This window comes from Eleutherodactylus coqui, chromosome 6 (assembly GCF_035609145.1).
Source record: "Eleutherodactylus coqui strain aEleCoq1 chromosome 6, aEleCoq1.hap1, whole genome shotgun sequence".
NCBI classification, from domain to species: Eukaryota; Metazoa; Chordata; class Amphibia; order Anura; family Eleutherodactylidae; genus Eleutherodactylus; species Eleutherodactylus coqui.
The window spans coordinates 203,227,572-203,254,630 of record NC_089842.1 but is presented as its reverse complement, the minus strand read 5'-3'; the positions used below and the strand labels follow the sequence as shown (position 1 = coordinate 203,254,630).

The 27,059-nt window shown below is 44.9% G+C and overlaps 1 protein-coding gene across 3 annotated transcripts in view; it reads left to right on the top strand.

Moving 5' to 3' along the window:
• The window catches only part of PACS2 (phosphofurin acidic cluster sorting protein 2), a 143,900-nt gene that overhangs the window by 67,507 nt on the left and 49,334 nt on the right, over window positions 1–27,059 (top strand). Inside the window, exons 7-13 of one of the 3 annotated variants that reach the window (XM_066608618.1) lie at window positions 2,646–2,726; window positions 6,776–6,835; window positions 9,424–9,554; window positions 11,707–11,797; window positions 14,084–14,143; window positions 14,632–14,733; window positions 16,390–16,508. In XM_066608618.1, the coding sequence (XP_066464715.1) occupies window positions 2,646–2,726; window positions 6,776–6,835; window positions 9,424–9,554; window positions 11,707–11,797; window positions 14,084–14,143; window positions 14,632–14,733; window positions 16,390–16,508 (644 nt within the window). Of the gene's footprint in view, window positions 1–2,645; window positions 2,727–6,775; window positions 6,836–9,405; window positions 9,555–11,706; window positions 11,798–14,083; window positions 14,144–14,631; window positions 14,734–16,389; window positions 16,509–27,059 lie in introns of all 3 variants that reach the window. The other 2 variants (XM_066608620.1, XM_066608617.1) reach the window with 2 other exon arrangements.

Sequence of the window (27,059 nt, the reverse complement as noted above, 5' to 3'; positions counted from 1 at the left end):
GGAGAGCACTGGCCCTTTAAAAAACAATGCAGGAGAAATCATTGATGATGACGAAGGGAAAGCAAATCTACTAAACAGCTTCTTCTCAAGTGTGTTCACCAAAGAAAAGGAAATGCCACACGAGATGCAGGGGAATAAAACGAACCCCTCACAAAATATCTCATACCTAACGCAGGAGGAGGTGCGGAAGCGTCTAAAGAAAACTAAAATTGATAAATCACCGGGCCCAGATGGATTACACCCAAGGATACTAAAGGAACTAAGTGACGAGATAGCTAGGCCGCTATACCTAATATTTCTAGACACTATCAAGACCGGAGTAGTACCATTGGACTGGCGCATTGCCAACGTGGTTCCAATTTACAAAAAAGGGAGCAAAAGTGAGCCTGGTAACTACAGGCCAGTAAGTCTCACTTCAGTAACGGGAAAAATTTTCGAGGGGATTCTGAGAGACGCCATCGATGAGTACCTCAAGGAGATTAAGGGAATAACTCCTCACCAGCATGGATTCATGAAGGGTCGCTCATGTCAGACAAATCTTATCAGTTTCTACGATGAAGTAAGCTCTAAGCTGGACCAGGGAGAATCTATTGATCTCGTATATCGACTTCTCTAAAGCCTTTGACACCGTGCCACATAATAGGCTAATATACAAAATGAGGCAGCTCGGATTGGGTGAAAACATGTGTAAGTGGGTAAAAAATTGGCTCAGAGATAGAAAGCAGAGGGTGGTAATAAATGGTTCGTACTCTGCTAGGACCACAGTCGCTAGCGGGGTGCCACAGGGTTCAGTATTAGGCCCCACTCTGTTCAACATATTTATTAATGACCTGATAGAGGGGCTGCACAGCAAAATATCAATATTTGCAGATGACACAAAATTATACAATATAATTAATGCAACGGAGGACAATGTGCGGCTACAAACGGACCTGGATAAGATGGGGGCTTGGGCAGAAAAATGGCAAATGAAGTTCAATGTTGAAAAATGTAAGACTATGCACATGGGCAGGAGGAACGGATGTCACAAATCTTCACTTAATGGGGTACCGCTGGGGAAAAGTGATATGGAAAAGGATCTAGGGGTATTAGTGGATAATAGACTAAACTGGAGTAACCAATGCCAGTCAGCTGCTGCAAAGGCAAATAAAGTCTTGGGGTGCATTAAAAGAGGTATAGGGGCGAAGGACGAGAACATTATCCTTCCATTATATAAGGCACTTGTCAGGCCTCACATGGAGTACTGCGTACAATTCTGGACACCGGTGCTCAGGAAAGATGTCACAGTGCTTGAAGGGGTTCAAAGAAGGGCAACTAAACTAATACATGGAATGACGGGACTGGAATACCCAGAGAGGCTATCCAAATTGGGACTATTTACTCTAGAAAAAAGAAGGTTAAGAGGCGACCAAATAACCATGTATAAGTACATGAGGGGACAACACATGGATCTCTCCCGTGATCTGTTTACACCCAGGACCACAAAGGTAACAAGAGGACATCCGCTACGATTAGAGGAAAGTAGGTTTCATCACCAACATAGAAAGGGGTTCTTTACTGTAAGAGCAGTTAGACTGTGGAACTCTCTACCGGAGGAAGTGGTGATGGCAAAATCGATAGAGGAGTTTAAAAGGGGACTTGATGTCTTTCTGGAGAAGAAGTATATTACAGGATATAAATATTAGGTTAAGTGTCAATCCTGGTATACAGGCAGGTAGGAACTATTAGGGGTTGATCCAGGGAACAGTCTGATTGCCATTAGGGAGTCGGGAAGGAATTTTTCCCCCAAAAGGGCTAATTGGCTTCTGGCCTTGGGGTTTTTTGCCTTCCTCTGGATCAACACAGTAGGATAGACAGGCTGGACTAGATGGACATTGTCTTCATTCGGCCTTACATACTATGTTACTATGTTACCCCCCCCCCCCCCCCCCCCCCAGAATCTTTTAAAGTCAGAAAATCCCTTTAATTTTGTCACTGAGACCGTCCCTTTTATTCCATAATCAGTTAGGCTCAATGATCACGGGCAGAATGGAATTGCGGAATCCGCAGTTCAAGCCGCCCATAGACTATCATGAGCGCCCGCATGCGGATTTGATTTGCAGACCTTTTGGTCCGGAAAACAAATCGCAGCATGCTCCATATTGCTGCGGGTCCCGGGAAGTCAATGGAAGCCTTCCGATCCACGGCCCGCCCCCAGCTGACGCTGCCGACGGTCCGCGGATCCCGTGGGAAAGCAGGTGATTAAAAAAAGCAATGTGGGTAGGAGAAGATGGAAGACCCGCACAGCCACGCAGCGGATCCAGATGGGTAAGTAATGTCCTCTTGCCGTGGGCAGAGTAGGATTCTGCTATGGGCTCCCACCCGCAGAATCCAACCCGCCCGTGAAAATGAGGCCTTACTGGAATGCCCTTTTTGTTGTCATGATATTGTGAATGCTTCCCAAGTTTCCGTAGCAATTAATCCATCTGTACTTGATACATTTTATTACCATGTATGCAGGACATGGCAGTGTGGTACATGACAGCAGGATGATAAGCTCTTCAGGCTCTGCACTAGGCAAAACCATATATCAGTTTTGCCAAGTGTATGCCTTTAATTAATGGGTATACTTCTGTTCATTATCTTGTACTGCTTCTTTACTACAGGACCTGGATGATGATGAATATGATGTGGGGAAACCAAAGAAGCAGCGAAGAACGATAGTAAGAACAACGTCCATAACTCGGGTCGGTTTACATTACTTACACTAACTTGGAGGGGTGTAAACGGTCAACCATTATTCTGTACTGCTGCTTGTCATCCCTGCAAGCTGATTAACTTGGTTTTAAGTGGACATGTCACACTTTGGCAATGTTCTTTTATAAATCGTGCCACTTCCTTGTGTGGTATTACAAATATATGCATGTGTATATCTACAGCATTACTACTGAGGATTAAAACGGCCTGTTTTTCTGCAGAAAACCACTTTGTTAGTTTTCTTAAAAATGTTTCCATATTCCATTTCAACAACCAAGTCTTCCTCTTAGGCCGCCTGCACACGGGTGGAAATCCCGCGGCGGGATTTCCGCCGCTCAAAGCCTGCATAGGAGTGCATTACAATACGCACTCCTATGCAGATGGCCGCGGTTTGGCCGCGCAAAATCTCGCGCGGCAAACAAACCGCGGCATGTCCTATTTTTGTGCGGGGCTCGCCCGCCCGCCGGCTCCGGTCTGCGCATGCGCCGGCACATGAAAGAGCCGGGGCCGCCGGGCGCGGGTGAGTACGCGCTCGTCTCTGCAGGCGCTCGGGTTGGGTCCCGCAGCGAGAATTCTCGCCGCCGGATCTGACCCGCTCGTCTGCAGGCGGCCTTAGTTTTTCAATTTTTAAAGTTTAGGTTCTCCAAAAATATGTAGCCAGTCTCTAATGCGTTGATGATGCCATTCAATTTAATCAGAATATGATTTTAGGCTGTTGTCACATACTGTCCTACCAAAAAATCTAAAGTGGTATTTATTTCCATATATTAATACTTAGTGGGGCTCCGTTAGCCCTAATGACATCAGATACTGGCCATGGCATACTTTCTACTAATGTCTGATGCACTTCAGCTGGTGTTTTCTGTCATCCATCTTATGATCGTCTGGTGAGCTCTCTCAAAGAAGATGCATTGGCCTGTCTATAATGGTGCAATGAGCATAGTCATTGTACAGATGAGCCATGGAAGAACATTCTATGGAAGTGACTGATCACGCTACTCCATCTTCAAATCAAATGAATGCACCTTGGTGTGTAGGATGTCTGGGGAACGCCTTTTGCCTAAGGCCGCCTGCACACGAGCGGAAATCCCGCCGCGGGATTTCCGCCGCTAAAAGTTTGCTTAGGAGTGCATTAAAATACGCACTCCTATGCAGACGGCCGCGGTTTGGCCGCGCGAAATCTCGCGCGGCAAACAAACCGCGGCGTGTCCTAATTTTTTGCGGAGCACGCACTCACCCGGCCGCCGGCTCCGGTCTGCGCATGCGCCGGCTGCGCGGCAGCCGGCACATGAAAGAGCCGGGGCCGCCAGGCGCGGGTGAGTACGCGCTCGTCCCTGCAGGCGTTCGGGTCGGATCGCGCAGCGAGAATTCTCGCTGCCGGATCCGACCCGCTCGTCTGCCAGCGGCCTAAGTGTGTTGCGCCAACATTTTAAGTACAACGAAGGTCCCATTTTTACTTTTGGGATTTATTTTTAACATGGCACGGTCCTGGTCTGTTGGTTGTAGTGACAAGAACCTTGAACACGGGAATGTACCCTGACGTTCTAGGCAATAATGTGCTGCAGACAGTATGGCAATACTCTGAGAACGGTAAGAAATACTTCCAACAAGACACTGCGCCTTGTCACATATCCAATACAGTTTTACCTTTGAATATGGACGTTCTACAATTGGATTGGCTTGCAGAGACTCCTGACCTGAACCCCACTGAACAGCTTTGGGATAAATTAGAAAATCGGGTCAGGAAATATTACAGTGCCCGTCTTCTTTGAGAGAACTCACCAGCTGTTTGCAGGGTGAATGCAGGGAAATAGCAGCTGAAGTGAATCGGGCAAAAGTAGAAAGTACACCACAGAGAATATACTATGCCATTAGGACCAAACGAGGTCCACTAAGTATTAACATGTGTAAATACTACCTTGCTCAGGTGTCTATATTACTTTTGGTACGTGAGGGAGCTACACTCCCGACTTTGGCTGTAACACATATCACACAGCCAAGAAATGCAGTGAAATCTAGCAGGTTTTAATTCCTTTTGATTATCTGGTCATGGCAATTTAAGAGCTGCAATGTAACCACAATCATTTATATTACTTGTGATGCAGACTGCGATTTTTAGTTGTGCTTGCAACTGAAGCCTTGATGTATCCGTAGTCTTAGTCTTATTGCATCCATTCAAACTGGAGTCAAGATAAGTATGCCAGATTCATTCAAGAACTAATCTTGATAGATCACATTAATTAAGAATGGGGTCTGTCAGTTTCCTGTGGTGGGTCTGGTATTTTTGATAGCAAGCATAGTGCTGCAGATTGCCCTGTTCTTACATCAAAAGTACCGAAGCCATTACAAAAAACTCCTAAAACCATTAATACGAGTAGTGTCTAATTCAGTAATGATTGTGGAGCTGCGATTCAGTCGGCCAAGTTCAGTCTGTTCATGGAGCGGTAAATAGAAACGGCCTGTGCCTAACAGTAAAGCACTGAGCACGACTAAGTAAATAACGAGGTTGAGCCCCCTGTTTATGAATCTGGCACACCTCTCCCTATTCTTTGTTAATGAACATCGCCTGGTAATTTGCCTCTTGTCGCACTTTTCCAAGGTGACATGTCCACTTTAATCAACTAATATAAATCATTTTAATTTCATATTAAATGTTTAGTGCCTTAATTTACAAACGTTCATTTTTATTTTAGTGCTTAAAAAAAGCTTATTTCATCCCAAAGGTTAATGCCGTTTAAGCACGTTAGAGTATAGAAAACATGCTTTTATTTGAAACCTATATGTTTTTGTGGATATTAACATTGGCTTTATTGTCAGAAGATGTAGGATCTTGGAAGAGAACCTGTCACCTTCTTTGAGCTCTATAGTGTAGTGGGGTTAAGGAACGGGAAGTCTGTGGAGTCTTTATACTCACCGGTAGCCCGTTCCTGAGCTGTGTATCCACAAAGTGGACTCGTACACAACTTGACTCTTTTCCGATTGCTCTGTGCCTGCACTTTCCCATAGAGATGAATAGGAGAACACGTGCACAGAGCTGTCTGAAATGAGCCATGCTGTGTGTGCTCACCAACTTCGTGGGGACACAGCGCAGGAAGACAACGCTCGGTGAGTATGAAATGCAGCTGCCTGGACTCCTTCCTTCCCTCCATAATGTAGTTTATACAGCTTAAGCCTGCTTTCACACAGGCGACAAAATCGCACGATTTTCTTGCGATGCAACAGTGCCAGAAATCTCCTGTATGTAAAGCCCATGCTTTCCAATGGGTTCCTTCACATTAGCAATGTTTTGTAGGCTGCTACATTGCAAGAGAAAAAATCGCGGTATGCTCTATACAGTTGTGATTTGCAATGTTTTGTAGCCCATGTTTCCTAATGGAGCCGTCCTTTGTGTTGCATTGCATCACATGAAAGCACGATTATCGTGCGGTGCGATGCAACTTTTACATTAGAAAGTCCTACAGTTTGTCTCTAAAATAAGTCTTAGCTGCATTAAAAAGCACACACAAAAAAAACGGTACATCACCTAGCAGGCGCTGTTCACTCTGCCGCACTTCTGCCAAAGCTCCAGCACACTTGTCTGCAGTCTCCAGCCAGTGCTTCCTGGTCAGCAGGCCCAAAAATTCTGCCTCCAGAAAGCATTGGCTTTGACCCGCGGCGCTCGAAAACCAATCAGACATCACATTGAATGGCTGTGATTGGTTCATTGAGCTCTGCAGTGATTGGTTGAGCTGCGTAACTCAAGAACCAATCAGAGCCAGCGCTTCCTGGAGGTGGGATTTTTAAACTCCCTTACCAGGAAGCACTGGGGGAAAACTACAAACAAGTGTGCCAGAGCTTCAGAAGGAGAATTGTGGCAGAGTGGAAAACTCAAAGATATTACCCAGAACACAGCTCTGATTTTCTCACGGAGATATCACTGTTGCCCGTGTGAAAGAGGCCTAAAGTTGATGAAATGTTCCCTCTTAATACAAATTTAGCTACAAAGAAACTCCCAGTGCCTGATGGAAAACTATCAATGCCACATCATCTTATTTTACAGCAACAGAACTTCAAGCAAAAGGTGGTGGCCCTGCTACGGAGGTTTAAAGTTTCTGATGAGGTATTCTAAAGCCTGCATATTATTTGGGGGTATCTATCATAGTTCAGCAATAAAACTTTCTGTGTAACGCGGTGTACACTGCGCTCAGGACGTATAATTACTGATGTTTAGATGTATAGTTCTACCCAAAACCCTTCCTCTTCAGTTCTTTAGCTATAGTAAATGGGGCGCTGCTCTTTTTCTGAGCAAACCTGTTCTAAGGCCTCGCTCACACAGCGGCCGAGCTTCACTGTGGACATGGGTGCAGATTTCACGCCAAATTCACATTCTTTGAAAATCTGCACTGTAGTTGCAAATATCTTTTCATCATTTCTTCTCTATTCACTATCCCTGGATTTCTTCCTCCTTTTTCTTTTTTTTTCTTTTTATAGTTAAAAAATGTTTAGCTGCTTAATCGATTTAGTTTTACATGGTGATTTCATTTGTACTCGGGGGGGGGGGGGGGGGGGGAGCAAAAGCCACAGAATGGCATATGGGGAAAGCGTTTCTCCCTTTAAATGTATTTGTGTCCAAAGGTATTGGACAGGTAAGCAGCCCTTATTTTCAGTCTTGCTGACCTTTTATTGCTCTCATTTGGTTGGTACTTTTGCCTTGAGCCCAAAGATCTGAGTAGTCGTCAATAGACTGGTTGTGAGGGAGGTGCTGCCTGACAACTTATTTGGTAAGACCTGTTGTGAGCAATATATCATTAACATCTACATTTTCAGATATGACTGACATCACATTGAGCTGTAAAATATGATATTAAGTGCTCACCACTGCTTAATATTAAAGCGGTAACCAGCCAGAATCTCCAAATCAAGGTCCCGCTAAGAGTCCAGCAAATAATCCACTGATGAAAAATAGGAGGCCAGAATCTTCCCCTTTTTATTTTTTATGGTTGTTAAAACATTGTGAAAAAGTATATCCGCGCCTAACTTGATGCCTCGCAGCATGGTGGGCAAAAACATCACAGTTCTATTAACCCTTTTAATGATGCAGTCCTTTTTTTTTTTTTTTATCCCTCCCCCCCCCCCTTTAAAAAAATCGTAACTCCTTTCATCCATCGACATAGATGTATGAAGGCTTTTTTTTTGCGGGACGAGTTGTATTTTTTAATGGTACTATTTAATGTACCATATAATATATACTGAAAAACGTAAAAAAAAAATTCTAAGTCGAGTAAAATGAGGAAAAAAGCAAATTCCGCCATCTTTCCATGCGTCTTGTTTCTATGGCGCACAAACTGCAACAAAAATGACATAACTTTATTCTATGGGTCAGTACCATTACTATGGTACCAAAAGTGTTTTTTTTTTGCTGTGCTGCTTGTATTTTTTTCCCCAAAGATATTAAATTTTTCTTTTAATTTTCTGCCACCATCTTTAACTTTTTTTAAAATTATTCCGTCAAGATAGTTGTGCAAGGGCTCTCTATTTGCAGGATGTCCTGTAGTTTGCGTTGGTACCATTTTGGAGTACATCTGATTTTTTTTTTTTTTTTTTTTTCAATTGCTTTTATTGCATTTTTTCTTGGAGACAGGTTGACCCACAAAAGCGCAAGTCTGGCGTTCTTCCTTTTTTTTTTTTTTTTTTTAAATTGTGTGGGGTAAATAATGTGTTAGTTTGATAGATCGGACTGTGACAGACGCAGCGATACCAAATATGTATTTTTGTTTTATTTAGATTCTTTTATTATAAATATGGCAAAGGGGGGGGGGTTATTAGGCGGGCAGTCTATGAAGTGACTCCATGGGCATGGCTTGGTAGGCATTCTGCCAAGACCGCCTTGAGGTCTTTCAGAACGCTCTCGCTGCATTGACACCCGCACAGCTCGCTGCGATCTCATGAAATATGATTACTGCGATGCCAAACTTACATAGGTGGTGGTCTTTTTTTCTCTTTATACATACCCCGATGCCGCAGGACGTAAATGTACGTCCTATAGCAGGAATTGGTTAAAAACCCTATTTTAGCAAGGTTTGACTTCTGTCAGTAAGTGTATAGCAGAACACTTCGGAATTCACGGTTGGTGGATACCTTATAAGCCAGATAGTCCTGTGCAGAAGAGCGCACGCACGTAACTCTGAAAAGTTGGATTCTCGTGCCTCACGCCTGCTTCAGCAGGTGAGAGCACTGAAATGCGGAAGTGGGTGGGTATGTCAGGCTGTGAATGCCCGATCTGCTAACGGCACTGTGTGCGGGCGTGTATAGTGCCAGCAAACTTGGCACCTAAATTCAGGGACTGTAGGCAAGGGGGTCATCGTGCTAATCTGTTAATTTACGTGGTGTGATTGGGAAGAGGTTAAACAAGCTCCCTGCTCCAGTAGGCACAATATTAGAAGTATATAGCTTATTCTCAGCTGTAGTTACATCCCAGGTTTGGAATCTGAATACTCTGAGGCCACTGGAAGCAATAAAGCAGAACTGGATATGTCAAGTGGTGCTGCCTTCTGTTAAATGGACTAATGGCTTGTATAAGGACAAGTCACACTGTGTATGGTGCATTGCAAGGCCAGTCCTAGAAATGGGATTTATCCAAACATAAATTGAAGTGAAAAAATTCAATTTCTGCTGTACTAATATTCCTAGGTGCTTGACTCTGAACAGGACCCAGGGGAGCACGTGCCAGAGGTCGAGGAGGATATGTACGACATCTTGGATATAGAAAACCCAAGTGACAGCGGGCCTGAAATGGAAGATGATGACAGTGTTCTCAGCACTCCCAAACCAAAATTAAAGTGAGAAATGTAGAGTATAATTCTGATTGGTCATTAGCTCGAACTGGCTGTAAGTAATGTGATTGCAAATAGCTATTGCTGTAACAAGGACCATTTAATTTAGAAATGTAAATTTGACCCTGAAGTTCAGAAGATTATTTCGCTGTCTTTCCCGCATGGCAATCTGCAGCTTACCATTAAAATATACTAAAATAGCCAATGCTGTACACTGCCTAGTCCAAATAACTGATGGGCACCATGGAGATCTTAAAAAAATGTGCAACCATCCGTGAACCCCACAGGAATATAAAACCACAAAGAAAAAGGCTCACAAAACAAGTTAATATATAAATAGTATGAATTACAGCTAGACACAGTGAAAACACCTAAAAGCCTATATATGAATCACAAAACATTAAGGTATTTACAGGTGCACCTGAATATAAATGCAAAATATATATGTACGGGCGGATCGGATTTGTGGAATCCACAAGAGGCACCCGCGCGGAAGATCTGCAAATCAAGCTGCTCATAGGGATACATGGGCGTCCGCACATGAAAAAAAGCATGCAGCTTTGATTTGCGGACCTTTTGGTTCGGAAAAAAATAGCATTTTCCATTTAAGTGCGGACCCCGCACGGACGGCTTTCAGTTAAGTCAATGGTAGTTGTCCGCAATTCAGTTGGGGACAGGCCGCAGATTCCGTGGGAAAGCGGGAGTTAAACAAACAAAAAAGTGCTGCTCATGTGCCCCGGTGCTTCTGCATGCATCTGCAGACCTCGGAATAGAAGACCTGGACAGCAGGCAGGAGACCCGTACAGGAAACCGCAGTGTCCTCTGCCGCAGGCATGGTCGGAGTCCGCTTCAAGCTTTTATGCTAATTTTTGGTCAGTCACATATATAATTAGGTGTTTTACTGTGTCTAGCTGTCTTTTTTTTTTGTAGGTTTTTGTATATATTAATAATATATATTTAGGGTTGTACAATTTTAGTTCTACTTTGTTGTTTCTAATGTACTTCTGGACAGCTAATGTCTGTTCTCTAGTCTTGTGCTGTGAAATCACTGGTATATTTGATACAATTGGTGTTCTTGTCTATTAGTCTCCTAGAAGGATTCCATTATTTTGGAGCTTCTTATTTTAGTGTCCAGTCGAACTGTTTTTCAGCTTCATTTTGAGTTTAAGGGGTTTTTCCATTTTTTAATTCTAAAGGATGGAGCTTCTGTGATGTCTTTGATCAACCACATTGAGGCCTCCTGTCCACGGGGAAAATCAGGCCCGCCGCGGATTCTTCATGCAGAATCCCGCAGCGGGTCCCTCCTCTCCCGCGGACATGAGGCTGAAAAGTAAGCATTACTCACCTGTCCGGACGCTGCGGATCTGCCCTCCGTCGGGGCCGTATCTTCTTTCTTCGGCCCGGCGGACGTGGTCGGCACGCCGGCAGAGTGCCGCGTGCATGCGCTGTACACTCCTTTTTTTTTTTTTTTTTTTAAACTCCTGCTCTCCCGCGCCGGAGAGCAGGAATTCAGCTGCGGGTGTGCCTCGGATCCGGACGGCTTTCATAGGCTTCAATAGAAGCCTGCGAGAGCCCCGCACTAAAATGGAGCATGCCGCGGGTGTTTTCCCGCACACGAAATCCGCGCCTCAAGGGAAAATGACGTCCGCCGGAATTTAATTACCTGCGGATGTCAAATGCATCCCTATGGGTCTTGGATCACGCGTGCGGGTCACCCACTGCAGATCTGTCCCCGTGGACATGAGGCCTGAATGTTGCACAGCAGAGACTGGGAATATAACAGGCCAATTAGCTAGAAGCTTGTAAAAGATGCTTCTATATTAGGTAGTCTTTAAAATCGTAACCCTGATCTTAGCATTTGGTAGCAGTGACTTTAATTAGACTGCACCAATGACTTTCAAGATGATCAGATTTAAATTATATGAAGAAAAACCTCTCCTAGTATGAGATGTATTCTAAAATATGTTCAAAATATAAAGCAGCATTTGGGCAAGGACTATCTTTTACCAAAAGTTGATGCTTTTATAAGATACTAGTTTTCTACTGTGTTTAGTTTATGGTATTGGTTGATACTGATTGGTTGATGGCTGCTTGTTTTTTTTGTTTTTTCCTTATTGTATACACAATATATCAAAGTACAAGATTTGCTTTTTTCTAGGCCTTACTTTGAGGGTCTTTCACACTCCAGCTCTCAAACTGAGATTGGAAGCTTGCACAGCATAAGAAGCCAGAAAGAATTGCCAAGCCCTGTAAGTAGATATCCCTGCGATGCGGTTGTTTCTATACAGTGTAAGGTTATGGATTTGTGGCATTTATTCTCCGAATTATGATCAGCTGAAACAGTAGTAAAATCAGAGGCAGCATCCACGGCAATAAAGTAGTAGTTTAAAAGGACACTTTATTCCAACATGGTCCCAAGGAACAGTGTCCTTTTAAACAACTACTTCTTTTTTTGCCGTGGATGATGCCTCTGATTTAACTACCATATTTTCTGGCGTATAAGACTACCTTTTAAACCCCCCCCCTCCCCCCCCCCAAAAAAAAATCGCAATTTTTGTGCGATGCATTTTTAATAGAGATGAGCGAGTATATTCGATAAGGCTAACTACTCGAGCGAGTAGAGCCTTAGCCGAGTACCTGCCCGCTCGTCCGTAAAGGTTTGGGGGCCGGCGCAGGTGACAGGTGAGTTGTGCCGGTGAGCGGGGAGGGGGGGGGGGGGGGAGAGGGAGAGAGAGAGATCTCGAGTAGTTAGCCTTAGCAAGTATACTCGCTCATCTCTAGTTTTTAACATTAGAAAGTCCTATTGACACTTGAGTAAAAAAAAACAAAAAAGGCAGTGATATCACGATTGCAAGTGTGAAGGCAGCCTAAGGTCGCTCATGCCGTCTACTTTACTGCAGTAGCGTGGCGTCCTGGATTCAGATGCCCTTTTCGAGGCGTAAACTTGCTTGTACCATTGTACAATCTATACATTTCAGAACTTTATTTTTATCATTGGATTTTCTTATATCTTATTTTTTTTACTGTACAAATAGAAGAAATCGTGGATAGTTCTATATTAAACATTGATGCATATTCTATGATTTTGTGCAGGTAGACCTAAAAGACAACAATATATAGAACATTTATAACTAGGGAGCAGGATGTTGCATGTGGTACACATAAAATACTAATGAACAGTAACCTTTCCACAAAGGTTTCAATTTATATGGATGTGCAATATACTTTTATTGTTACATGTGTCAGGTATAAATAAGAAGCCAAGGCATTGATTAACAGAAGTAAAAGCCCTGTTGGGTGAACCAACTACAGTTGCTGCAATAGCATCTTTATGAGAAAAATAATCCCATGAGCCGTTAGTGGTAAGGAAAAGATTTGTTTGGTAGAGGGAACACAAACTGCATACTCCTGTGAAACGGGGAATATCCGGTATAAATGCTGTAGTCTGAAACTATGAAGAAAAGGTACCGTATATAAATAATTAGAGAAATCTTGCATTGTATCTGAAAGGTGATTATTTCTCTCACAAGAGAACTACATTTCTGATACATAGAACTTGAAGTCTGGAAATTCAGCATGCCAGATCACTTGTGACAAGGATTTGGACTTAAAGGGGTTGTCTCGCGGCAAACATCAAAATTTTACTTTACCCCATTCCCCCCGTCACCCCCCTGGAATAAAATAGCAATTTAAAGCGGTTTTTAAACCGCTTGCTACTCACCGATCCGACGAAATATGAAGTTTTAAAAATCTTCTGCCTAAGATGGCCGCCGGTCCTTTCCCAGGGATGCACTGCGGTTTTTTCCCATGGTGCACCGCGGGTCTTCTCCCATGGTGTACCATGGGCTCTGTGCATTCCATTGCCGATTCCAGCCTCCTGATTGGCTGGAATCGGCACACGTGACGGGGCGGAGCTACGATGACGAGGCGGTGACCAGCTCTCCGGCACGAGCGGCCCCATTCACCAGCCAGAAGACCGCACAGCGCAAGCGCATCTAAAAAAGCAAGAAGCCAGCAAAATTAGATGGAGCCATGGAGACGTGGACGCTAGCAACGGAGCAGGTAAGTGAATAACTTCTGTATGGCTCATATTAAATGGACGATGTATATTACAAAGTACATTAATATGGCCATACAGAAGTGTATAACCCCACTTGCTGCCGCGGGACAACCCCTTTAATTCTGCAGGACTTTTCAGGAAAGTCCATGGTGTAAAAAAATAAATAAATAAAATTCAGGGAAATGCCCAGAAGTAATTTCTAAGCATGGCCCACCAGTTAAAATTTTTGAGTCTGAAGAATGGGACCCTACACTAGCAGATCTACCTGTCTTTGTTTAGTAGTGTCCACTAAGCTCAGCCATACTAAACATATAGGAACACCTACATTGTAGACAGATGACTTAGCCATGGAGGGCTGTATTTGCGTTTAAAATAACTTCAACATTTGATGTTTCTAATGTATGCTGGTATATACCTCTTTGTACACAGTCTAAACATTTCATTTTTAATATTTTTGTACACTGACCATTTACAGAACAGCAATGTCCACTTTGAGAAACCTCATCGTGACCTCTCTCAATCTGCACACACTGATGTAAGTGAAATGCCATAAAGCAAGTTGGTTGGTTTTGATATCAAAAGACACCTTAAAGTTTTGTTGTCTATTTAAAGGGTGTTTGCTGTGATTAAAAGTTATCCCCCTACTCGCGGGGTGGGGTTAACCTTTACATCTATAATGATCTGACTGCTAGGACCTCCACCAATCCAGAAGATTAGGCTTTAGTATGTCTTAAATTTATTTCAAGTGATCGGCTATCTCTGGCAGTTCCATTGAAATGAATGTGTCAATGGCGCACGTAAGCAACTATAGGACGTGCTGGGGCAACTTTCTCTGAATCGGTGTGGTAAAAGCGGTCTGGACCCCCCACAACCCATCCAAATGATCTGAAAGTTATAAGATACCTTGTGATACTAGATGTCGTTCAATAGCCCAACCACTTTAGAAGAAAACTAATTAAACTATTCTATCTGGTGGTAGTATGTTACATTTTAGTATTTGATTTTCAACTGCATTTTTATTAGTGCTCAACACGATTCCATTTATCTGCCCAGCTTGAGGATTCTGAAAGACGGACATCCATACCTAAGCATTCACCTGAGACCATAGCTGAAACTGTATCGTTGGTAAGTAAGATTTGGTTCTAGTACTTTTCATATTTGTGTAATGTCTAGCCTTCACTTTGCTTTATACATCCTAATGGATATAGTTCAGTAACCTTTAATTTTAGTCAAATCTCCTTAATGCATCTCTATATTGCATGTCTCCTCTATTCCACCAAACCTTTAGCTTTCACAGTTATTTTACTATACTTTAAGTGCCCACACTTCAATTCTATTTTTTTTCTTTTTACTCTAAAGCGGTCCAAAATTCTGTTTTTTAGAATAATTTCACAATCTATTTTTATACAGTTTCTTATACAGAGCTTGAAATTTCCTGCATAGTGAAAAATGATACAATTCTAGCTGCCTGCAGCTGCCACTAGAGGGAGCTTTACTGCATACTATTTACAAGTGCACCAATGGTAAAGTTGCTGCACCGCATGCCAGGCACACTTGTAATTGTCTGATGAATCCAGACAGGAAGTAATATGTCAGAAGAGAGCTTTAATAGTAAAAGGGCATGTAGCTGGGTCGTCAGTTAATGGACAAATGTTGTGGAGCCAATGGGACAGTGGTACTATCCGCAATTGCTCTTTCAGGAATAGTTGTACACTACAACTTTTGGCCACTTAAGAGGTTTTGTACCCCACAACCGCTGTAGTAATTACCTACAGGCTTGAACAGCAGCTACTTTTCAAACCTCCATACACACAATTACTGTATTGGTGAAATATGACTTGGCCCCAAGGCCTTCCCTGTGAGTTATAATATAGGTTTTATCACCCTTGTGCACAATAAGCACTTTGCCTTTGTAACATAAATATAACAAGTTCCTTCTGCAACTCTGTCTATGGAGGAGATTTAGATCTCTGTCAAAGAGGTTTTCCATGGAAATACTATTGATGACCTCAATAGTTGATCAGCTGGGTTCTGCTGCTCGGGATCCCGGCTGATTGGGAGCCCACTGTAAGGGCTGCTCACACAAGGGTACAGAGCAGAAGCTGCAGCTCCATCCCTGTGTAGTGGCTGGCACTAGTAACTGCAGGAGCAGCTCTGATTGGCCGGAGTCATGAGCGGCAGACCCCAACCAATCGACAATTGACTCGTATAACCTATCCTCAGGATAGATAATCATCAATAGTATTTCCTTGGAAAAAACAAAACCTTTAAAGATGCACTGTATTAAAAATGACTCCATACAGAATGTCGAACCTAAAAATTAAATGGTAAGTTAGACGTTCATTTTGAGTAATTCAGTTGTAAAGTTGGAGGATGGCATAGTTTTTACCTAGGCTGATAGTATTTGGCCACCTATTACTTAATAAGGTCACCTCTTTTTCCTTCCATCTCTGCTCTTACAATCTTTGGGGCTGTCCTGTCTTTTGGCAGATACGGTATGTTGAAGTATTAGGTACCAGATTAGAAACATGGTAATGTATGCCATATTTCCAATGCTGCTTATCCTTATCACCTGCAACTGTAGTTTGAAGATAAAATATTGTCCTGTTCCTTGATTGTGCTAATTGTGTTCTACTGCCCTGTAGGCATACATCATAGGCCTTCTGTAAAATTTGCTAGTGAGATAGTATTAGTCCAGTCTCTTGGACTAATGCCAACTATACAGCTGATTTTTAATTTTACCCTTGTTCCTTTTTTTTCCTTTTTTTCTTTTTGCTATAGGATACCACACAGCAAGATGCACAGGATATTGAACTTTCCACGCTGGATGTTTTCGTGGAGAGGTTACCCCCAAGCGGAAAGATAACGAAGACCGAATCCTTGATCATACCTTCTACTCGGTAAATGCTACTCAACCTTTTTGTTAAATCATGACCCTATTACTAAAAATTAAATATACAGCGGAGGTGTAGGGTGTGTGGCTCCTGATATTAATGTTCTTTATCCAGCCTCATCCCTTGTTATATTAGATTTTACCCCATTACTGCCTGAGGATACCAAGGGACTGTCCTCTTGTCTGTTCGGATCCACTATGGGGCGCTCTGCAGGACTTTTACTGGAAGGGAGCTAAGTGGGTCCTAAAGCCTCGGCCTTGATTTGGTCCCCAACCAGTGGGGAGAAGTGCCCAGTCAGCGTACCTCCCCGATATCCCATGTTCCGAGCCCACTATTTCCATCCTTCTACCTGCCTCTATTCCTGCTATCCAATGGCAGATATTCCTCCGGACATAGACCCCTGCTTGTTAAATCGGGCTGTCTAGATGGGATCACCTGCAGCAGGCTCTCTGGGTGTTGCACGCTGCATCCAGGAGCGGGCTATGGGAACTGCCAGATGCCATCTGTCATACCACCATTATTTTTGCCATGAAGTGCTTATCGGGTACCACTGCTGATCGCGAGACCCCGGAGCTCCTCTCCGGAGCTCCTCTCCGGAGCTCCTCTCCGGAGCTCCTCTCCGGAGCTCCTCTCCGGAGCTCCTCTCCGGAGCTCCTCTCCGGAGCTCCTCTCCGGAGCTCCTCTCCGGAGCTCCTCTCCGGAGCTCCTCTCCGGAGCTCCTCTCCGGAGCTCCTCTCCGGAGCTCCTCTCCGGAGCTCCTCTCCGGAGCTCCTCTCCGGAGCTCCTCTCCGGAGCTCCTCTCCTCTCCGGATGCTGACCCAGAATGCATTCTCCCACTCTGCTGCTGCCAGTGCCGATGCGCCACGAGCACTTCAAGACTATCTTTGGAGAGAATCCCCTCTGCCTGCAATCCTTGGGGGCCTTACTTATCCTTCCTTTGCTGCTGTGGCAGGGAGGCCATGAGTAAGCTTTTCTGTGGCCTCTGTATGGTGGGGAGCCCTGGGGCGTCTCCAAAAGGAGCTGACATTCTCTAGAGACCACCCCAACCCCACAGCAGGGGTTCTGAGTCCCGGCTTTGCTGGTTGCTTCCAGAATCAGTCCTGCTGTGAGTACTGGAGTCTTTGAATTGTGGGGCGGCAGGAAAGAGAACTATTTCCTATTGGTGAGTGTATTGTACGACTTAATCCAAGGCGGCTGCTTTGCTAAGAACTTTATCCTACGTCATGTTTAACCCCTTAGTGACGGCCCCATCGGGATTCTACGTCCTGGCTTGATGGGCTTTATTCCTAGGGGACGTAGAAATATGCATCCTCTAGGAATGAAAGCCCTGCACGCTCAGGACGTGATAGCTCCATGCTGCCGGTTACCGGAGGTAGCCGACAGCATGGAGCTGTCATGCAGGGCCGCGGGACCCCACCCCCAGTCATGCGATCACCAGTATCTGCCGGATACCGGTGATCGCGTTAAAGTCAATGGGCTGTAAAATAAAAAGTGACGTTTAAGCTCCCCTTGAAAAACTCCCTGCTCCTGGCTAGTATGAGTAGCCGAGAGCAGGGAGCTGTCACCAGAAGCCGCTGTATGTGGTTCCCGGTCACATGATCGCTGCTATCCAATGGATAGCAGCGATCATGTAAAAGTTTAAAAAAAAAAATTTGTTTCATCTCCCCTCATGGATCATATCCATGAGGGGAGATGAAATTAAGTACCTTAAGCCCCCAGATTTATTCGCTGACCTTGCCCGACTTCTGCACACGCGTCCGTCGCCAAAACGGCTGATGCATGGTCAAAAGCCGCAGATTGGCGGGGTAATTTAAAATCTACTAAATGTAGCCAAGAGCCTGGAGATTTCATAGGGGGTATGTTGTACACTACAACTATGGAGAACGGCGATCACACAAAAGTTCAATTTTCACGTTCAATTTTTCGTAAAAGCTCAATTTTCACCTCCCGTCACGGATCGGATCCGTGAGGGGAGGTGAAATTACTTAAATAAGGCCACCGGCGATGTCCCCTGATGGGATTCTTATCCGCGGACCTTTCCCAGTTTTGGCGCATGCGCCCGTCGCCAAAATGGCGGACGCAAGCGCAGAAGCTGGGGAGGGCAAGAGGAAATTTAAAATCTCCTTGCTCTTGGCTACTTACAGGGGGCCGTGGTGAGCGGTCTTTGGTCATGTGATCGCCATTATCCAATGGATAATGGCGATCACGTAAAAGTCAAGACAGTTTAAAGTTTGACGCTCCATTCAGTTTGGGCCCTGTTGTGCATCCAGACAGAAAATTAGGGCCACAATGGGTATGTTTCTGAACACTGGACAAATGGGGGTAGACTTTTTGGGGTGACCGTCTTCATTCCTATGTATGCTGTACAAAAAGAACTATTTTTAAAATGACATAATTGCCAAAAAATCAAAAATCGTTATTTTTTTCCTTCTGCTTTGCTTCGATTCATTTAAAAACGGTTGAGTCAAAATACGCGGTACACCCCTAGAGTAATGCGTTAAGGCGTGTAGTTTTTAAAACGGGGTCATTTGTGGGGGTTCTCTGTCGTTTTGGTTGCTCACGGGTTCTACAAGTGGGCAATGGGGCCTGAAACACCTTCAACCAAAATGTCTGTTCTGAAAACGACCCGCTGCTCCTTCCAGTTAGGGCCCCGTTGTGCATACGGACAGAAGTTCAGGGCCACAGTGTGTATGTTTCTGAACACGGGACAAACGGGGGTATCGATTTGTGGGTGAAAGCCTCCATTCATATGTCTGCTGTCGAAAAAAAACCTGTTTTTAAAATCTCATAATTGATTAAAAAAAAAAATCGTAATTTTTTTACTTCTGCTTTGCTTTGATTCATTCAAAAACTGTTGGGTCAAAATACGCAGTACACCCCTAGATTAATGCGCTAAGAGGTCTAGTTTCCAAAATGAGGTCATTTGTGGGGGTCCTCCGCGTTTTGGCCACTCGAGGGGTCTACAAGTGAGCAATGGGGCCTAAAATGCCTTCAAGCAAAATGTCTGATCTGAAAGCCACCTGCTGCTCCTTTCGGTTTGGGCCCTGTTGTGCATAAGGACAGAAGATTAGGGCCACAATGGGTATGTTTCTGAACACAGGACAAACTGGGGTATGCATTTCAAGGTGTAAATCCTCGTTTTCATGTGCACTATAGAAAAAAATCCTGTGTTAAAAATTAAATATTTGCAAAAATATGAAATTTTATTTTTTCTACTCTAAATTGCATTAATTCCTGAAAAGAAACTCTGGGGTCAAAATACTCCTGACCACCCTTAGTGAATACATTAAGGGGTGTAGTTTTTAAAATGGGGTCATTTGTGGGGTTATCTATAATTCTGACACCTATGAGCCTTTGCAATCTTGGCTTGGTGCCGGAAAATAAAGTGTTCCTCAAAATGTTGATAATTAATGTTAAATTTGTATGTCTCCTAAATGGTTAAAAAAAACGAAAGTTTTTCAAACGTGCATTTAGAATAAAGTGAACAGATGGAAATATATATCTTAGCAAAAATTTTATACAGTAGGTTTGCACATATTTGAGATATTACAGTTGAAAAAGTGAAAAAAATGACAATTTTTTTCAAAATTTTCCCATTTTTGGCATTTTTTAATAAATATACACAAATTCTATGGGTCTATTTTTACCACCTAAATGAAGTACAACATGCGCCGAAAAAATATTGTAAGAATCACTTGGATATGCAAAGCCTTTACGGAGTTATGATATGTTAAGTGACACGTCAGATTTCCAAAATTTGGCTCTGTCACTAAGGGGTTAAACTGCCCTGCCAGATAACCTGCGTTCAATTGTTCGCTTATATTCTATTACTTCATACTCTGGAAGATTTGTTACTCTGTTGCCAATCAGTGGACTAGTTTTGTATTCAACAGATAATTGCAGAAACGTGTATTCTCAACTATTCTGCTACCCAGTTGCCACGAGTCTCTGCTAGTGATGTGTTAACTACTAAGCATCTTTTGTGAGTTCCCCTGTAAAATTGCTCATGTTCCGAGCCCACTATTTCCATCCTTCTACCTGCCTCCATTCCCCCAGACCAAGTTTACTAACAAATTGCAGCAGTTTGCATGATCTGGGGCTATGGTGGACTTTCAACCCACTGTATCTACCGACTCCAAGGCTCTTTCTGCGGCCAACCCAACTATTATGGATGTAATAAAAGCAATAGCGACGTGCTTTTTTGTAGTTACTGAAGAGATTGGCGCTTTGAGGTTGGACTTCAGTCTGCTGCGTGCAAATATCCAGTCTTTCAGGAAGCTTATCACTGAGGTGGAGACCCGTGTGTCTGACCTAGGAGATGCTACTGAGCCACTTGATGCTCAGGTACAAACTGAACATACGCAGGAGAAGTCAGATGTTTGCTAAAGCTAAAAGATTACTGTGTTCCAAGCAACTCGCTATCGTATGCTTTATCATGAGAAACTGAAAGTTGTTAAGATCAACCACCCTTATTTTTTTTAGAAGCCGGAGGATGGGATTACCTGGCTGTAACAGCATTGATTTCTAATTCTGATTTGACAGCTGTGGAACTTTGTGAGATCCTTCAATGGGCCCCTTCAGCCCATCCTGAAGCTCTTCTGGAGGAACTACCTCCTCTAATAATGGTCTTATGTTTAATGCCCCATATATATTTATTTTCCAGACTGTCAATGCCCCCATGGTGCCAATTTGTCTCCTATTAAAGGGGTTGTCCCGCGCTGAAATGGGTTTTTTTTTTTTTTAACCCCCCCCCCCCCCCCCCCCCCGTTCGGCGCGAGACAACCCCGATGCAGGGGTTAAAAAAACAACCCGCACAGCGCTTACCTGAATCCCGGCGGTTCGGCGTCTTCATACTTACCTGCTGAAGATGGCCGCCGGGATCCTCTGTCTCCGTGGACCGCAGGGCTTCTGTGCGGTCCATTACCGATTCCAGCCTCCTGATTGGCTGGAATCGGCACGTGACGGGGCGGAGCTACACGGAGCCGGCATTCTACACGAGCGGCCCCATAGAAGACTGCAGAAGACCCGGACTGCGCAAGCGCGGCTAATTTGGCCATCGGAGGGCGAAAATTAGTCGGCTCCATGGGAACGAGGACGCCAGCAACGGAGCAGGTAAGTATAAAACTTTTTATAACTTCTGTATGGCTCATAATTAATGCACAATGTACATTACAAAGTGCATTATTATGGCCATACAGAAGTGTATAGACCCACTTGCTGCCACGGGACAACCCCTTTAAGGGAGTTCCATGTTTTGTTTGCATTTTCCTTTAATTTTTCTACTACTGTTATCTTGGTAACAGTCATGGTACACACACACACACACACACACACACACACACACACACGTTATAGGATTCAGACCTGTCTGGTTTTAGGGTGGGTGGGTACGGAAGGAAAAAAAGGGTTGTTGTTTGTAACTTTTTGTTTAATAGTTTTGGTCATTGTTCTTTCTCTTCTGCGCAACTACTTTTATGGTGTTATGCGGTTCTCTTATGCTACTTATATCTTTTTTTTTTTTTTAATTCTTTATTTTCTCGTTTTCAATTTTCATTTTCAATTACAGTGACACAGTAACAGAAAAGTATGGCATTTTCATTTAACAACTTTCAAACTTTTGGGTGAACATAACTTGGACATCCTTTACATAGTCCTGTCTTGGCTGTTATGTGTAGTGTGGTGTTTTAAATTGCTCCTGCACTCGTCTCTCCTCAGGTGGAATACCGCACTGAGAACAGCGAGAACAGTCATTCTCTCATAACTGGAACCGGTTTCGCTAGCGTTCTTTGCCAAACTGTTGTGTGTATAACCGTTGGCAAGATAGAGCAGGGGTAGAGCAGAAGCAGAGGGGTAGAGTGCATGAAGATAGATGATCACCGGGGGGTTTCATGTCTCAAAGCAAGGTTATGCCAAGTGACCGATTGCTTCACCTGTAGTCGTGGACTTCTGCTAGTGCGTACTCTCGTGCATTTGCAGGAGGACAGGGCATGTAGGGATGACTTACAAACAGCTCACAAAAGGGGAGAACAGTAGGATCAGGGGGTGGGGGGAAAGTAAGTTACAGGGATTGAGGGGCCGGGGTATTTGATACCTTAAGTGCGGAGTAATTGCCGATATTCCTCTGAACCCTGGAAAGCTATCCAATGGTACCAGGTCTTCCTGAATTTTTCTTGTGTCCCTTTCAGAGATGCAGTAAGGTCCTCCATTTTCATGATCCAGTTGGCTGTGTTAAGCCACATGTTTAAGGTGGGTGGCGCAGTCTGCCTCCACAGTCTGGGGATACAAGATTTCACTGCGTTCGCCAGATGGCGCACTATCGAATTTTTGTATCTCACCAGTGGTATGTCGCTATGATGCAGGAGGAAGAAGGCCGGGATTTCGGAACTGAGTAGTCCGTGAACTTTGATATAATCCGCCAGACCTCGGACCAGAAGTTCGCTAATGCCGGACACTCCCAGAACACGTGCAACAACGTGTCCTGTTCTGTGCCGCATCTCCAGCACAAGTGTGAGACTGATGGGAATATTGTGTTGAGGAAGGAGGGCACCCTGTACCAGCGCGAGAGGATTTTAAATCCTGACTCTTGGATCTTGCTAGGTATTGAGGAAGAGTGCGTGATGTTGTATAGTCTTTCCCTTTCCTCTGTGGAGAACTTGATCCCGAGCTCTTTCCCACTTCTGTATGTATCCCGGGGGCGGTGTCTCTGGTTGTGAGTTGAGTAGGTTGTACATTCTGGAGAGTGTGTGTCTTGAGGGTCCCTCCTCATTGCAAGTGGATTCAAATTGCGTTTTGGGGCGCGTAAAGGTGTTGGGTCGGGGGAGGGAAGTGAAGAAGTGCCGTATTTGGATCGCCCGCCAATGTGTCAGCTGTGCTCTGTCTGTCCTTGCTAATAGTGTGTCCGCCAAGAGCCATTGGCCCTCCTGTATAAAGTGCTCTGCCCTGAACACGCCCTCGGAGAACCAGTTTCTCAGTGTCTTGTCTTCGACGCCTGGGGGAAAGGCAGGGTTGCCCAGGATTGGGGACATTGGTGAGGGCTTAGGGGAGATGTTTGTTCTGGGAAAGGTTTTTGCCGCTACTGACAGTGTGGGGCCGATCGTGGGGTGTCTTGCTATTTCCAAAGGGATTCCCGTTTGTGCCCAGGGTAGGACTATAAGCGGGACTGACGCAGTGTGCTGTTCAATAGTGATCCATTGTTTGGATGCTGAGTGTCTGTGCCAGTCTACGATCCATGTCAAATGAGCTGCCTGATAGTATTGCGTAAAATTGGGAAGACCCATACCCCCTTCGTTTTTTGGTCTGGATAATGTATTTCGTGCGATGCGGGTGGGTCTACCTGCCCACACAAATTTGGTCATCAGGGAATTTAAGTGCTGAAAGAATTGTTTCGGAATTTGGATAGGGAGGGCCTGGAGGAGATGATAACACTCTGGGTAGGATATTCATCTTGATGATTGCCCCTCTACCAAACCATGAAAATAGGCCTTTCGTTCAGGAGTTGAGGTCCTGTCTCGCCCTGTTCAGGAGTGCTGGAAAGTTAGCCGCGTAGAGTCCCTCGACCTCTGGTGTCAGCTTAGTTCCTAAGTACTGTATATGGTCACCTTTCCACGAAAAAGGGAAGGAGCCCTCTAGCTTTGACACCGTGGTCTGGGGTAGTGATACGTTAAGCGCCGCAGATTTGTTATAATTAATTTTGAAATTCAATAAGGCGGAGTATTGGTTTATTTCTGCCAATAGGTTGGGGAGCGATAGTCGTGGGCTCGAAATAAAGAACAGGAGGTCGTCTGCGTATGCCGCTATCTTGTGCTCAGTATCTGCCAGCTTGACTCCCTTAATATCAGGGTTGGAGCGGATATGGCCTAATAGCGGTTCCAGGCATATGATGAAGATTAGGGGAGATAAGGGGCAGCCCTGCCTTGTGCCATTATTGATCGTGAATGGGGAGGAGAGCTGGCCGTTCACCTTGACCGATGCTGAGGGGTTGGAGTAAAGGCTAGCGAGCCAGGAGAGCATGTTAGGTCCCAGTCCCGTGTGGGAGACCGTGGTAAATATGAAGTCCCAGTCTACTCTATCGAACGCTTTTTCCGCGCCAGTGGAGAGTAGACTGATGGGGAGCGAGCTTTTTTTCGCTATGTTGATCAGATTTATGGCTTTCGTCGTATTATCTTTTGCTTCCCTGTGTGGGACAAAGCCCACTTGGTCTTCATGGATCAGGCCCTGTAGGAATGGGGAAATCCTGTTGGCTAGAATTTTGGCAAATAATTTCAGATCTGTGTTTAGCAATAAGATGGGGCGGTAGCTCTGGCATTGCGATGGGTCCTTTCCTTCTTTTGGTATTACCATGATGTGAGCTTTTAAAGTATCCCTTAGCAGTTTGTTCCCAGACGTAATTGCGTTAAATGCCCGGGTAAAATGGGGGGGGGGGGGGGATAAAATCTCTGCATATTTTTTGTAATATGAGTGTGAGACCGTCCGGTCCTGGTGCTTTCCCTGTGTTGGAGTCTGCTAGGGCGTTTGCTAATTCTACTTGTGTAATCGGGGTCTCCATTGCTTTTATGGCCTCTCGTGGGAATTTGCCTTAGTTTGAGTGTTGAAGATAGTCTTTCATTTTTGCTTGCCTGGCTGTCCTCTCCTGCTCTGACAGGGTGGGGGCCGAGTTGTATAGGGCCTGATAATAGTCCCTGAATGCCTCGGCTATCTGTTGAGGTGTATGATGCGTCTGTCCGCCAACGTTTGTGATATGTGGTATATATGTCTTAGATCTGGTGGTGCGGAGTGCACGGGCTAGTGTGCGGCTAGGTTTGTCCCCAAATTCAAAGAAGTGGCGTTTACATTTTGTCAGATTCGCCTTTGCCCGACCCAGGCAGAATGAGCGTACTTTCTCTCTGAGCTGGGTTAGCTCTGTCCCCCTGTCATTACTTGAGGATTTGTGGGTGCGTTCTAGTGTCTGGATCTGTGAGAGCAGTCCCTGGAGGTGTGCGTTTCGTGCTTTCTTGATGCGGGATCCGAGGCTGATGCAAAAGCCACGAATGACACACTTGTGGGCTTCCCATATCGTTAATGAGTCTACATCTGTGGTGTTGTTGTGAGCGAAGTACTCTTGTAGTGCCTTGCTACTTTCTTTGGAAGTAATCGGGTCGTTGATCAGGAATTCATTCAAACGCCAGTGCCATGCTCTGCCAAACATATTGGGGAGCATTATGGACATAGTGATCATAGCGTGGTCTGAAAAGGTAATGTTGCCTATGTCTGCCGTGACTAGGGCGGGCAAGGTTGAGTGATGTAGTAGAAAGTAATCTATCCTGGAGTATGTGTTGTGAGGCCCGGAGAAGAATGTATAGTCTTTGGTGGAGGGATGCAGGATCCTCCACGCGTCCACTAGTTGGTATTTGTGGAGTGTTTTTCGAATTCTACGATGCGCAGCTAGCGATAGGCAGCTACTTCCCCTGGAGGTGTCTACATGTGGGTCTAGTGGCAGGTTGAAGTCTCCCCCCAGTATCAGGGTGCCCTCCTTGAACTCCTCTAAGTCCTCCAGGGTCCTCTCCAAAAAAAAGTCACCTGGTTGGAGTTAGGGAGGTAGACTGTTGCGAGTGTGACTGGAGTGTCGGACAGCTTACCTTTGATGAAGAGAAATCTGCCTCCTGTATCAGCGCGCGTCTCCACGTGCTCCCACAGTACCGAGTTGGCGATGAGGATCGATACCCCCTTAGATTTGGATTCGTGATTCGTGCTATGGTAAGCGTTCGGGAACCTGGTATCGCAGAACCTGGGGGATGCATCTGTCCGGAAGTGTGTCTCCTGGACGAAGGCCACTTGTGCTTTTCTTTTCCACCGGAGATGGAGAATGGAGGACCTTTTCTCCGGAACGTTCAAGCCCTGTGCATTCAGGGAAACAATCGTAAGATTAGCAGAATCGGGCGGCATTTTTGACATAGTTGGGATTGGTGTGCCGGTAGGATACCGTTGCGATGTCCCTGCGATCAGAGGTATGCCCCTCGGAAGAGGATCAGTGGGGGAAGGAGAGGGGGGGGGGGAATTCACGAGGACAAAGACGTACACTAAAAACTTAACTGCTAGCCTAGAGCCAGCAGGGTACTATAAACTATTCAGAGGGCCTGTTCCCCCAAATATCTGGGGGAAGCCAGTGCCCCTGAGACCCTACTTGGGGTAACGTGGCAGTGCGTAGGGTCCGAAACGGCGCTACGGCACTCCAAAATCGTGCAGTGGAAGATAAGAAAGGTAACGTCTTCTCTTATACAGTTTTCTGTTTTACGATACCAAGATAAGTGCTTGGCCTAACCGCTTGGCCGCAATTTGCGTGTCCTACTCTGGGAGGAAAGAAAGTGGTTATAGTGATGACGTCCATCTCGTTGTTTCCCTGCCCGAGGTAGGAAAGGCGGGGGAGTCCACTCCAATGAAGAAATTAGTCGGTGTGTCATGTCCCGGCGACGGGCCTTGGACCGGCGATCGTACTGGCATTAGAGCCTTAGGGGCTGACGGAATCCTAGAAATCAGGCATTCGGAGGGGCAAAGTCCATCGGGGCGGTCCAGTCCAGGAAG